This window comes from Anas platyrhynchos, chromosome 1 (genome assembly GCF_047663525.1).
Source record: "Anas platyrhynchos isolate ZD024472 breed Pekin duck chromosome 1, IASCAAS_PekinDuck_T2T, whole genome shotgun sequence".
Lineage (NCBI taxonomy): Eukaryota > Metazoa > Chordata > Aves > Anseriformes > Anatidae > Anas > Anas platyrhynchos.
In genome coordinates, this window is record NC_092587.1 from 115,474,026 (window position 1) to 115,486,256 (window position 12,231).

Here is a 12,231-nt window from a genome sequence, read left to right on the forward strand (position 1 = left end):
TATAAATTTATATTTATAAATTTGATACATATATAAATTTATATATTTATAAATTTGAAACTTTTGTTCCAGTTATGCAGCTTTTCTGCTTTTGTACAAATGAGCCAAAGAGTTGAGTCTGGCAATGTGACCCAGGTATACTAAAGACATGAGACATCCTAGTATATTTTGGGACAGTCCCAAAGGATTGTGCTTCCTCTTGTATGAGATTGTATTACAGCTCCTTTTGGGAGCTCCCGGGTGCTGGGAAGATTACCTGCATCGCCATCCTGTGAGATACCACAGTCATTTGGACTCCTACCAGTTACACTGTGATTCTCACTGCTGAAAATGCTCTGTAATTTAACATGGGAACAGTCTGAGGGAAACATTTTACTTCCAGAGCTCTGTGTTAACTAGATAACTTGTGTATTTCTCTAGTAGACTGAATGTCATTTCTTCTTGTGGCACCTAGTGTTTTAACCACCTCACCTAGCCAAATATAAAAAACAAATATAAACCAAAGTTTGCATTTCTCAAAGACATGCAAAATCCACTGATTTCCACAGTCTCCCAGCAGACTCCTCTGAAGGAAAAGCTAACCTCCTTGTTGTCTATTCAGTAAACAGCCTCCTGGCTGTCTATTCTCAGGGCCTCACAAAGTTACCTGGTAGAATCCTCAGACTTGAGAAAAATCATTTTCTAGAAATTAAGCCCATTTTCTAGAAATCATTTTCTAGAAATTAAGCTCATTGTAAGCCCAGATCACGGTTATGCTTGGGCACGATTTTCCTTATGTGACAGAAAACATAAAATTTTGATTGCCATGGGCCTTAGGGCCCCATTTCCTCTTATCAGCCTATTCATTCAGGTAAAGTAAAGGGCTGTCTTCCTCCTCAAAGTGGAGAAGAGAAATCCATCTGCCCAGCTTATATTCCTCTCAGTGTTCCTGCAAGTATGAGCCGTGAGCAACAGCTTGGGCTTAACAAGTGTAAACATGGTCTAGGTCACAAAATTCTTTTGTCTTAGAAGGAAAATTAATTCTACAAGCCATTCAGCAAGCTGCAAAGTGCACTTGTAATAAAAATGCAAGGTATCACAAAGGAAAAACAGCATTGCTTTAGTAAGTGTTTCAAGAACATCTGTGGCTATGGTGTCACAGATGAAAATTTAAAAGATAAGGATTCTGTTCCTCTGAAAGAGTTTTCTTTGAGTTATTTCTGTTTGTTTTCTTTTTCTTCCCTCAGTTTTGCTACCAACTTTAATCTTACTTTTTCAGACTTCAGCCTTCTGCTTGTTTTTTAGTGGTTGTAATGTCTTTTACCTGTCTGGCTTTGTGTGTGTGTGTGTGTTTCTCCCTCTCTTCCTGTAAGTAATAGCTGTCTTTCATTGGCCTGGTTACAGAATGTTAACTCTAATGAGCAAGAAAATAATTTAGCAGTATCATTGTTTACAGGTGATGGATTTCTACATTCAAAAAGAATGAATTTGTTTCAGTTTATAGCAGTAGTTGTAAAGGTGGACTTGAAAAGTTTTAACAAGAAAATGTTGAGCCTACAGTTTATCATGTTTGAGATGACTAACATCTAACACAGCTCTGTTCCTAAAATACAGTAGTAATTGATTAAAGGATGCCTGAGGTGTCCTAGGTGGGATGTGTTCTTAAGATACAGATTGAAAGAAAGTAATGCAATGGTGGGGACTTTGTGTGAGAAGCATAAATTTAGAAGGGCTCATCACGAGCTTGTGAAAGGCCAACATTTTGAAAAAAAGTTCCTGTTCTTGAACTCTGTTTTTTTGTTTTGTTTTTTTCAGTGTAGGTATACTACTAGAGTGTCAAGATTAATATCTAGAAGATGAGAACTGTGGGTTTTGTTGTTGTTGTTGTTTGTTTTTGCACAGGAATGCCCACAGTTCTGTCATAAAGTATTTTTAAGAGTACTGGCAGAAGGATCTTTCTCCACACCTATTTAGTTAGTATTCAGACCTTCTCTGCCATAAATACAATGTGAAATATGTGTCCTCCAGTAGTTACTTAGTTCAGAAATTATAGGTGTGTTGCACAGTATGTCTTCCCCAAACCTTTTTCTTCAAGGAGTTCACTTCCAACAAGATAGAGAGGAAAGAACTCTTTCGAAGCAAAACTCAGTATTTCTTGAATATTAGATCCAGATTTTAGATGGTGTATGGAGATATTGTTAATTGCTGTTTTGCTAGTTTTCTGTTTATCTATCAGACAAGCCAAGAAGCACAAGACCAACATATTATTAACCACACTAGAGCAATCTAAGTTTGCTTCTCATTTCATTTTCCTGTATCTGCATCTATATAGAGACTATTAGCAAATCTTGCTATAATTTATAGTCCTGCAATGATTTAATAATGTCTTCAAATGGTTGGTCGTTTTTTAGCTAGCCAAGGTAGTTAAGTTAAAGAAGAAAAACACATATTTAATTTGAAAGAGAGATAAAGATGTGATTAAGATGGAGGATCATTTTTGGATGGGAATAATAGCTAGAATGCATGATCATTCTATGAGAAGGGTACAATTTATTTACCTGTGAGTAAACGTTACTTTGTGAGGAAGTATTCCCAGGGGAGTGAATAATAATAATAATAATCTACAATTTATTCTGTCTCATAGCACGTGTACTCCAAGTATGCAGTACCTGAATTTACAGCATCTGCAGACATAAATTGAAGCTCTTACAGTTACTCCTTAAACTGTAGAGCAGATGGGGGAAGATGACATTCAATTTAATGCCTACTTATGTAGCTTTTAGTGTAAACACTAGACTTTTTTCTTTATAATGTTAGTTTAATTAAGGAATTCATTGGATTCTGTATGTTATTTACTCATAAAGATTTCACCAGTGGCTCTACTGATTACTGTTTTTATGGGCATTGGCAATACTTTTGCTTTGCAAGGGGGAAAAGGGAAAGATGTTATCAGAGACAATTTTATAAGCACAATACATGTCCATTCATAGTTGTATCTCCTTAAGTATGTGTTGTGTTTTTTTTTTTCAACCAGTTTAAAATCACACAAAATATTAGAAATGTTAACTATTTCTTCAACTTTATGAAATGTAGAATGTTTGTAGCTTTTTCAACTAGAAGTAGATAGTATTTAAGAATAATCATGATTTTCCTCTCTCTCTTTTGTACCAGCCTCTTATTCCCAGAAGTCCTACAAGCAGTGTTGCTACACCATCCAGCACTATCAGCACACCTACAAAAAGAGACAGCTCTGCCCTCCAGGATCTCTACATACCCCCTCCTCCATCAGAACCTTATGTTCCCAGGTAAAAAAAAATAATAATAATAAAATAAAATAAAAATTTAGGGCACTATTCATTGTCAAAAATACCTGTAAAATAACTGGCCATTCCGTTCCTATATGATCATTGGTATGCCCTGCAGGGTTAGGCTGCTAATATTTCATTTTACAGGGAAACTGGTTGTTAACAGTTGGTATGCTGAATCACACCCACAATAACCTGAAAAGGTGTCTTGTCCGAAAAACAGTCAGTAGCCTTTAGAAAGACAGGTTCAATTCCCTGTTTTCTCAAATGTGGGATAATTTCCATATACAGGATGTCCAGTCAATGTATTTTTAAATTACTTCTTGCTTTTCTTTTAGTTAATTTTCTTGCAAAAGTTGTAAGAGCAGTGTGTCCTTTCTTGTACCTTTCTTGTACAGTTTCCTGTACCTGAAGTTCTGATTTTTTCTTAGGCTCTCATACCAGTAACTGCTAGCCAGTTAATAAGATGTGTATGACCTGATGATGACAAGACTTTCCTGGGGGCTATCCAAGAGTTAGGTAGATAGTAAATTAAATTGCCTGGTGGGGAGGAGAAGTTGTGATTCTTTGATAAATTCTTGCTCTTCAGAGATACAAAAAACTTTCCAGGGCAAAAAGGTGACTTTCCACTTCATGATTTAGATGATGCCATATGCCTTCCATAAAGCCATAAGCTGAGTCTTGAGTTCCTTTTTCATCCTTGCTTTGTCTGCTGCTTGGTCTGCTTTTATTTCTAAGGAAATTTATATATATATAAACTATATGCTAGTATATATATATATATGCTAGTATATATATATAAAATATTAAATAAATATATATATTAAATAAATAAATATATATATACAGAAAGCAACCCAAACCAAAACACAGTCTTTGATTTCTCTTTGAACAAAGTAGTTATATAGTCAAGACCTGTCACTCTTCAAACTGGAACTGTACTGTCCTAAAAAATAATTAGTGCTTTTATACTGCTATTGATCATGTTTACTGCCACAAAAATACTTTTGTTATTTGAGATCTTCATTACGCATTTTAACTATTTATTAATAATATGTCTTAACTCATGATGGTTAATGCAGTAGTTTGGATGAATTCTGATTAAATATTGTAATACATATTAATATAAGGTGCAATCATACAGAGAGAATATGTAGTTTTGAACTATTTTTGCCAGCTTAATCTTAATGGACTACGGTTCGTTTCACAAACCTGTCACATACAGTACAGAGTTTCTGAATGATCTGTTTTGGCATTTTATCTGTTCTATCAGTCCATGATTTACTGTATTTAAGCATATCTGTATTTTGGGTATTATCAGCTGTTCGATATCTGTTTTTCAGTTTGTTGTTGCTGTTCCAACGGGGAATGAGGAAAAAAAAAAAAGCCATCCACAAACCCTTCTCTTGTTTCTGGAAGAGTAAAGGATTTGATACTTTGATGTAAATTGTAAAACACTAAAGCCTTTTTACACTGATAATACAGTATACAGATATTACACCCACAGACACTACAGCTGCCAGCATAACCACACAAAAATGGCATGAGAAAGTGGAACCTACCCTTTCTTTGTGCCAATTACTGACAAGTACAGGTCATAAATTAGTGCCTGGCTAAGTCTGTTGAGTGTCTTTGTGGGGAGAGAGCTAAATCCCACATCTCCAGTAGGCTACAGTCAAGATTATTTGCCTGGGGGCTCTGCACTTCCCTTAACGCTGACAGTGAAGGTCTCTCCAGAGCTGTCTGTCTGTCCTAATTGTCATGGAGATCTCTTTGTACCAGTCCATGAGTGTTGACAGGAGACGGTGCCCATAGAGGTCGTATGTATGCATCCTGCTTCTTCCTCATGGTAGCTGCAGCATGGATTAACATCTGGCTGTTCTGCATCAGTCTCCATCATTTTACCTGCTGGCATCAGCACCATCACCAGGCAGGTCTTCCCATGACAAGCTTACAGCCCTAGTGGGGCTGTGCCAGTCCCACTCCCTAAGACAGCACCATCCCTACTCTGGGAAAGGCTGGCAAAGAGAGCATAGTGGCTGGTGGGGTTTTCTGTTGCTCTGGTGTCACTCCCAAGCCAGGTTGGCCCTGTGTCATCCTGTGGGTCTGCCTGGATCCCAAGAGGGGTCTTTTCTATGTCCTCACGCAGAGTCTCAGGGAGCCAAGGGAAATATGGGTTAGCATGGTGGTCAGCTTGGCACTCACACAGCAGTCCAGAGGGGCAGAAGCTCTCCAACAAGGCCATGAGGCCCCAGCTACTCTCTTAGCAGCCTCCCTTGCATTTCTCTTCTCAAAAATTATTTTCTGATTAGGCCTTTTGCAGCCATTTTCAACCCTACCAGCAGTTTGGAAGTGAAACAGTGGGAAGGAAACAGTGATCTGGTTGGTGAAGGGAGTGCCTTGCAATGCATTGCTGTCCTAGGACAACAGCTCATGATAGGTTCCACACACCATTTCTGGCACTGCATGGACATACCTGTACAACTCCGAGGCCTCAGTGGGCTTGTTCAGGACTTTGTCAAATGTCTGTACATCATTGGTCCCTGATTATTTTTGTTTTGGGGTTAATTTGTTAGGAACCAGATTGAATTTGTCTGTGCTTATCATTTAACCATGTTTTAAAACTATCTGATGCAAAATGAAAGCATGAAAGAGTAAGATCAACATTATTTCCTTGCCCTAAATCAAAAAATGCTAGTAGCTTCTGAAAAAAATCAACATAGAAAGAGTAGCTGCAATTCACCTTTATTTGAATTATTCTTTTCAAGAGAAACTGTTAAGATTCAGTTCCATTACAGCAAATAAGCAAAGATGTGTGAGATAACTAGCATAGACATACATATATGTGCATATGCAATGTATGATCCTAATTTTGACGATAACTGTTTGCAACTTATATGAAATCTTGACATATTCCCATTTTTTACTGACATATTCACATTTTAAAAAGAAAACAAAGTCTTATTCCAATCTATTAAAAAACACTTTCTTGTTTATTAAAGGGACGAAAAGGGAAATCTCCCATGTGATGATGTTGGCAGACATATTGTAGGCAAACCGGTTCATACAGGATCCGAATCTCCAAACTCATTCCTTGACCAGGAATATCGAAAGCGCTTTAATGTGGTTGAAGAAGATGCAGTTTTATACTGCTATGAGTATGACAAAGGAAGAACAAGTGGTCCTGGAAGGAGAGAGAGCACACCAACATATGGTATGGCGTTGATCTGATAACAATAATCACCATTTGTTTATTTTACAATTTCTTCATGCATCTGCTTTTGTATTTAGGCATGAAAATAATTTCAGTGGCTATTAAATTTGCTAAGAATTCTGTACAACTTCAGTTTAATTTCAACCAAAGAGCTTATTCAAATCTTTACTCTCCAGGTTATTTTCCCTTTGAATCTACTGGAACTCTTGCTTTACCTAGCAACTTATTTCATCTTTCGACTAGGAAAATTGGTTTTCTGTTGCCAAATACAGAACTGTGCAATGGTAGAATTGTTAGAATATAGAAGAAAATGAAGAGGCAATCTCATTTTTAAAAGAGTTATTTTGACTACCGTGGTGTTAACTCAGCACACAGTTGAATGTTCTTTCACCTCATTTGCTATGTTATTTCAATTATTAAACTGAGTATAAACTGCATGTTGGAGTTATTATAGTAATCCAGACATCCCTTTGAGAAGAAGACAGAGTTAATTTATGAGGAAGCATATATTTGGTACATTGTACAGTCAAGCTCCAAAATCACTTGGGAACCTTGATACAAATTGAGCTTGAGCTCTGTAAATTATCCTCAGGACTTCAAGCAATATGCTTGCACAATCTTAAAGGATGTGGTTTCATAAAATGCACCTGTTCCACACAGCCATACAATTGTGCTGCAAAATCCTCAGTATCTTTTTGAGTTTGAAGTGTTTTCAGGTGTTTTCTAACCATGCCTATACTGTATGAAATAAATGCTAAATGTTAAAGTTGATATATTAATTTTATTACTCCTGTATCTCAACTATTATACTTGGTGTATGTAGTCAGTTCCGTTAACAGAGAGGTTATCTGTTCCAGATGTTAAATTTAATACTAGTGGTCTAGAGGGAAGAAGAACACATTCTTTGTTCAAGGACTGCTGAATCCATTATTTTATTACAGGATAGTTTTTGTAGCCTTTTTCCCAATTAACTGAAAAGGTTAGAATACATAGATCAAAGACTGTACTGAAAATCAGACATTATTTAACACTTTTATTATACAGCATTTCACTTTTGATCTCACTTCTTTTTTAATGATTTCACACCACACAGTCCATTTTCACTTAAGTATATTTTCTAAAAATATTACCATTTCAACATTAAATTCTGAAGTTCCCCACATGGCATTTGTTAGCACAAGATTTGTGGCTAGACATGACCTTAGAATTTCACAGAAGTCTGGAAAATGAAAATAACACCATTCTGGCTTATGGTGGCCCATTAAAGAAGGTCAAATGGAGTTCCAAGGCCTAGAGAAAAAATTGTTTTCAACATGTACTTATTAATTATATTGTGGCATTAATTTTTTTTTTATTTAATGCTTCTTAGCCCGCTTTCATGAGGGCCCTCTATGATTTCTTTTTTATGTATCTATGGGCTTTTTAACACTGTTAACCAATAGACTTCTTTCATATTCTTATGGGCTTTCAGCTGTTGTATAATTGTTTCTAGTTGGCCTCAGAAAGCTTAAGTTCACATCCTAGTGATGAAATTTTCCTGAATGTAGTCATCAGGGAAAACAGATTTAGGGGGAGGCAAGTGGAGATTACTAGTGGTAGCAGACAAATGAAACTCAGTTTTGAGGAAAGAAACAAATTTGGTCATTGCAGTTTTATTGCCAGATACAAAAAGCATGCACTTTGAACACCTGGAGATATTATGGAAATTTTGTTATGGCTATAGCTTTTGATAACAGTCACTCTTTATGTGATTTTTTTAGTTTTGTATCTGTTTAATTTTACAAGTGCTTTCCGTAGGATACTGTGAATTCAGACTTACATAGAAGAGAAGATTTCTAGAAAAAGCGGCCATTAAGTTACTTCTAATTGAGGATACATGAGCCTAATATATCCACCCTCATGAAATGACTTCTTAATGATGTGCTTTAAATCTCATTCAGACTTAAAAATGTGCCCATAAATAATAAAATAAATGATAAAAAGTTAAACGTATACATGTTTTTCCCAAGTAATTATGTATATGTGAACTGATCTTGTGGTCTGTACACGTTTTTAAACGTGTAAAACGGCCTTTTACCATTATTCTGCATGCATGGTATGTTTCCAATGGATGCCATACTTAAATACATAGATTGACATGTATAAATATTTGTTTTCATTATAACCAATTGTCCTTTTCATTGTATCGTGTGTTTAACATAAACGTGGAATAAGAATGATCACCTTTATGTAGTGGGATTTCTTTTAAATAACTAACAGGACTTATGAGTTTCATTTATTCTTTTTTTTTTTTCTTTTTTGTTAAGCTCTGATACTTTTCAAAATAATAATATTTTTCCAAATTTTATTTTCTGTGACCAGCAGATTGATTTTAGAAAAAAGCAAAAGCTGGCCTTGTTTCTGAAAACATTTTGTTTTCAGTCTGCCAGATATTGTTCCATACTCTATTTTTCTTTTTTAACATGCTGTTTAACTTGCTAAAAACTACAGATCACTTTAAGCAACCCCACTAACTTGCATGGCACATTTTCACTGAATTTCTAACGGTATTTGTAGAATTCTTAGGCAGAAATTATAGTTCATAGCATTTTTAAAAATCAATTCTGCAGCTTCCAAATCAAAACATAAAAGATACAGTAGTTGTATCTTTTCTGTCACTTGCTGACATCTGAAATCAATGTGAATTTTCCAATAGTAACGCACTTTGCTTTCTGAAGAGGAGATGCCACAAAAGAAACTATAGAGGTTTTCTCTTTCCTTTCTTATTCAGTCACTAACAGATCTTTTAAACCTCCCAGCAAACATGCTATTTGAGAAGATACTTTAGCGACGTGGACATATTTATTTTGCCAACAATTCATTCCATATATGCATTAAAACAGTTCTCTATATGTGTGTGCCAGGGGCTTCTAGCATAATAAATAGATATTGTTCAGTGAAAACTAAACTAAGTAATTTCAGTGTGTTTCTCAGTCTCAAACATCAATCTGCTGATGATTTTGTAGGGCACTGGATTTCTTCTCTGAATTTTAAAAATCAATTAAAAAGTCCATGATGTACTTTTAGCTGCTTCTTCTTCTGTTAAAGAAAACAGAACTCCTATCTCAATCTCTTGTTCAGAGGCTATGCTCTTTCATAAGCAGCACTGTAGAATAGCATCTTAACACAATTTCTTCTTTCTCTCAAAGAATGTTAGTTTAATACTGCATTATGGTGCATGATCTCAATTTTTTCCTCTGTTTCCAGGGAAACTAAGGCCTATTTCTATGCCAGTAGAATATAACTGGGTGGGGGATTATGAAGACCCCAATAAAATAAAAAGAGATAGTAGGAGAGGTAAGTGATCTGGACACACATCTTGTACAAGGCATTATGGGTTTTATCATGCTTTAAGACATGATAATATATAGTTCAAGCTCTCATTTTGCTGCTTGCTTAGATAATTGTTTAAGTGGACCTGTTTTAGGTTCTTCCATTATGTGTGCTTATTTTTTCTCAGTGCCTCTATTAGGACTGAGGACTGCTCAACCAAACAAAAGAAAGTCATGATTGCAAAATCATGCAGTTTGGCTTAACTTCATATTGGCATTTCATTGTTTCAACTGTTCATTTTGAAATTGGCCTTATTTTTTTGTAATACCAGAGGACAAAAATTCATGGTTATTACTGTTATGCTTAAATGGGAATTATATTAAACTTCTGTCTTCATGAGTTTTTTCTTGTTGGCAGTGGTGCTTATTTTTGGATAAAAAACATTCTAGAGAAATACAGTATTCACTTCAAAACCATAGAGGATAAGTTTTTCAAACTCTTTTTTATGAGACTCAACTGTGCAATTTCACATACAAAATGATAACCTCTAAGCTAACCATTATTTCTTGGGAGCAAGACGTTACAGTGATGGTAGATATTTCCATAAGCACATTAACGCATAATTTCAGTAGGGATCAGGAAAGGAAAGTGTTAGGAATTAGTAGGAAAAGAATACAAGACAAATCAAGAAGTATTCTTGTGCTGCTGTGTAAGTTCTTGTACATGCAGGATACATGTATGTGTGCAGTTCTGGTCTCTCCATCTCTCAAGAAAACAAAACAAAACAACAGTAGAATTGAAGAAGGTTCAGGGAAGGACAACAGAAATGATCGGATGTATAGAGTGGCTTCCAAACAAGGTTAGGTTCAGTAGGCTGGACATCAGCAGTTTAGGAGAGTGTAGGAAGGATACAATAAGGATTTATAAAATCTAGTATAGAATCAAGTAGATAGATAGGTTTGTCACTTCTTGTTCCGAAATGACGTGAGAGGCATCAAAAGGTTCCATCAGGTGCTGGTTAAAAAGAAGAAGAGCTGGCTCCTCATGCAGTTTTGTTTCAAGCTAAGGAACCTAGTGGTGGGAGCCTGTGAATACACTGATGTTTACATGAATACATGGGAAGATCAGACAAATTCTTGAAAGGCGTATCTGCTAAGGTTTCCTAAATTCATAAACATTGCTTCTGTCTGAGAAGAGCCCTCAGCTAGAAGCTGATACATGCTGGGAGAATATTCAGGGAACATATGGATGATTCAGTGAACAAGCTCAAGTTACGTGTAAATGTATGGCACTGTAAGACTTTAACTGTTCATTTAAAACCTTTTTTTTTTTTTTTTTAAGATAACAGAGATAATAATGTGTGCCGTTGTTGATTTTTGAAAACTTCAAGACATTTATTCTTTATCTTCTTTTCCTTTCATTGCCAAAGAAACCAGAAACCTGTAAGAATCATGAATTTTCCCTACCAAAAGATTCATCATTTTCTTCTTATATACAGACCAAAGAAGCAAATAGATTTTGTTAATGAAGTGGTCTTGAAGACTTAAAATTGACAGTAGATTTTAGCAAGAGTATTATGTGTTTTGTAAGGGGGATTGTGATACATAAAAATTCATAGTAATGTTTTGCATTACTTTTCTTCCAACAGAAAATTCATTGCTTCGCTATATGAGCAATGAGAAAATAGGCCAAGAAGACTACATGTTCCAAAGGAATAGCAAAAAGGATACTGGGAAAAAATCGAAAAAGAAGGGAGACAAGGGTAATAGTCCAAGCCATTACTCATTGTTGCCTAGTTTACAAATGGACTCATTGAGACAAGACGTCATGGGCACACCTGGACCAGAGACCACTTTGTACCACGTGAGTAAAAATAACATTAACAAAAGTTGTTGCTCTGTTTGTGATGAGAGACTGCCTTGTTTTTATAGTTGCATTGAAGCCTTTTTTAGATTGCTGCTCTTGCACTGATTTTTGTTCTTCTGACAAAAACTTTATGCCAGTGAAATACTTTAAAATACTTAAAGTTGCTGTTACAAATGTAGGATGGAGATCTATAGTTTTATCTAGTTTCATCTACAGGAGATCTAGTTTTATCTCCTGTAAGTAGAAGATGATGTGTTTGAAATGGAGTGTGGTATCTCTGTGTTGACTGGTTTACCGCTGATGGAAAGGGAAGAAGCAGAAGTCTGACAGGCTGGAAAGCTTCTTTCTGGTATCTATGTCACTGTAATATGCAAAGTTGCATTAGATAACCCCTTTGCTACAGGTATTCAAAAGGCAGTAAGACTTGTGAGAGGTCTTTGTTTTTCCTTTGAAGGAAGAGACTCTCTAACATGTGTAATTGCTCTTAACATATAGATCTTATTAACTCAGATTTGAAGAAAGAGATTCTCCTGAATATGATGTGAAAGGAAAATA

At 35.6% G+C, this 12,231-nt stretch overlaps 1 protein-coding gene across 11 annotated transcripts in view; it reads left to right on the plus strand.

The window, feature by feature from the left end:
- Nucleotides 1-12,231, plus strand: part of CNKSR2 (connector enhancer of kinase suppressor of Ras 2) — a 218,705-nt gene that overhangs the window by 127,065 nt on the left and 79,409 nt on the right. For 9 of the 11 annotated variants that reach the window (XM_027449078.3, XM_027449076.3, XM_038167963.2 and 6 more), the window contains 4 exons: nucleotides 3,151-3,284; nucleotides 6,287-6,498; nucleotides 9,745-9,834; nucleotides 11,459-11,673. In XM_027449078.3, the coding sequence (XP_027304879.1) occupies nucleotides 3,151-3,284; nucleotides 6,287-6,498; nucleotides 9,745-9,834; nucleotides 11,459-11,673 (651 nt within the window). The remainder of the gene's footprint in view (nucleotides 1-3,150; nucleotides 3,285-6,286; nucleotides 6,499-9,744; nucleotides 9,835-11,458; nucleotides 11,674-12,231) is intronic. The other 2 variants (XM_027449077.3, XM_027449080.3) reach the window with 1 other exon arrangement.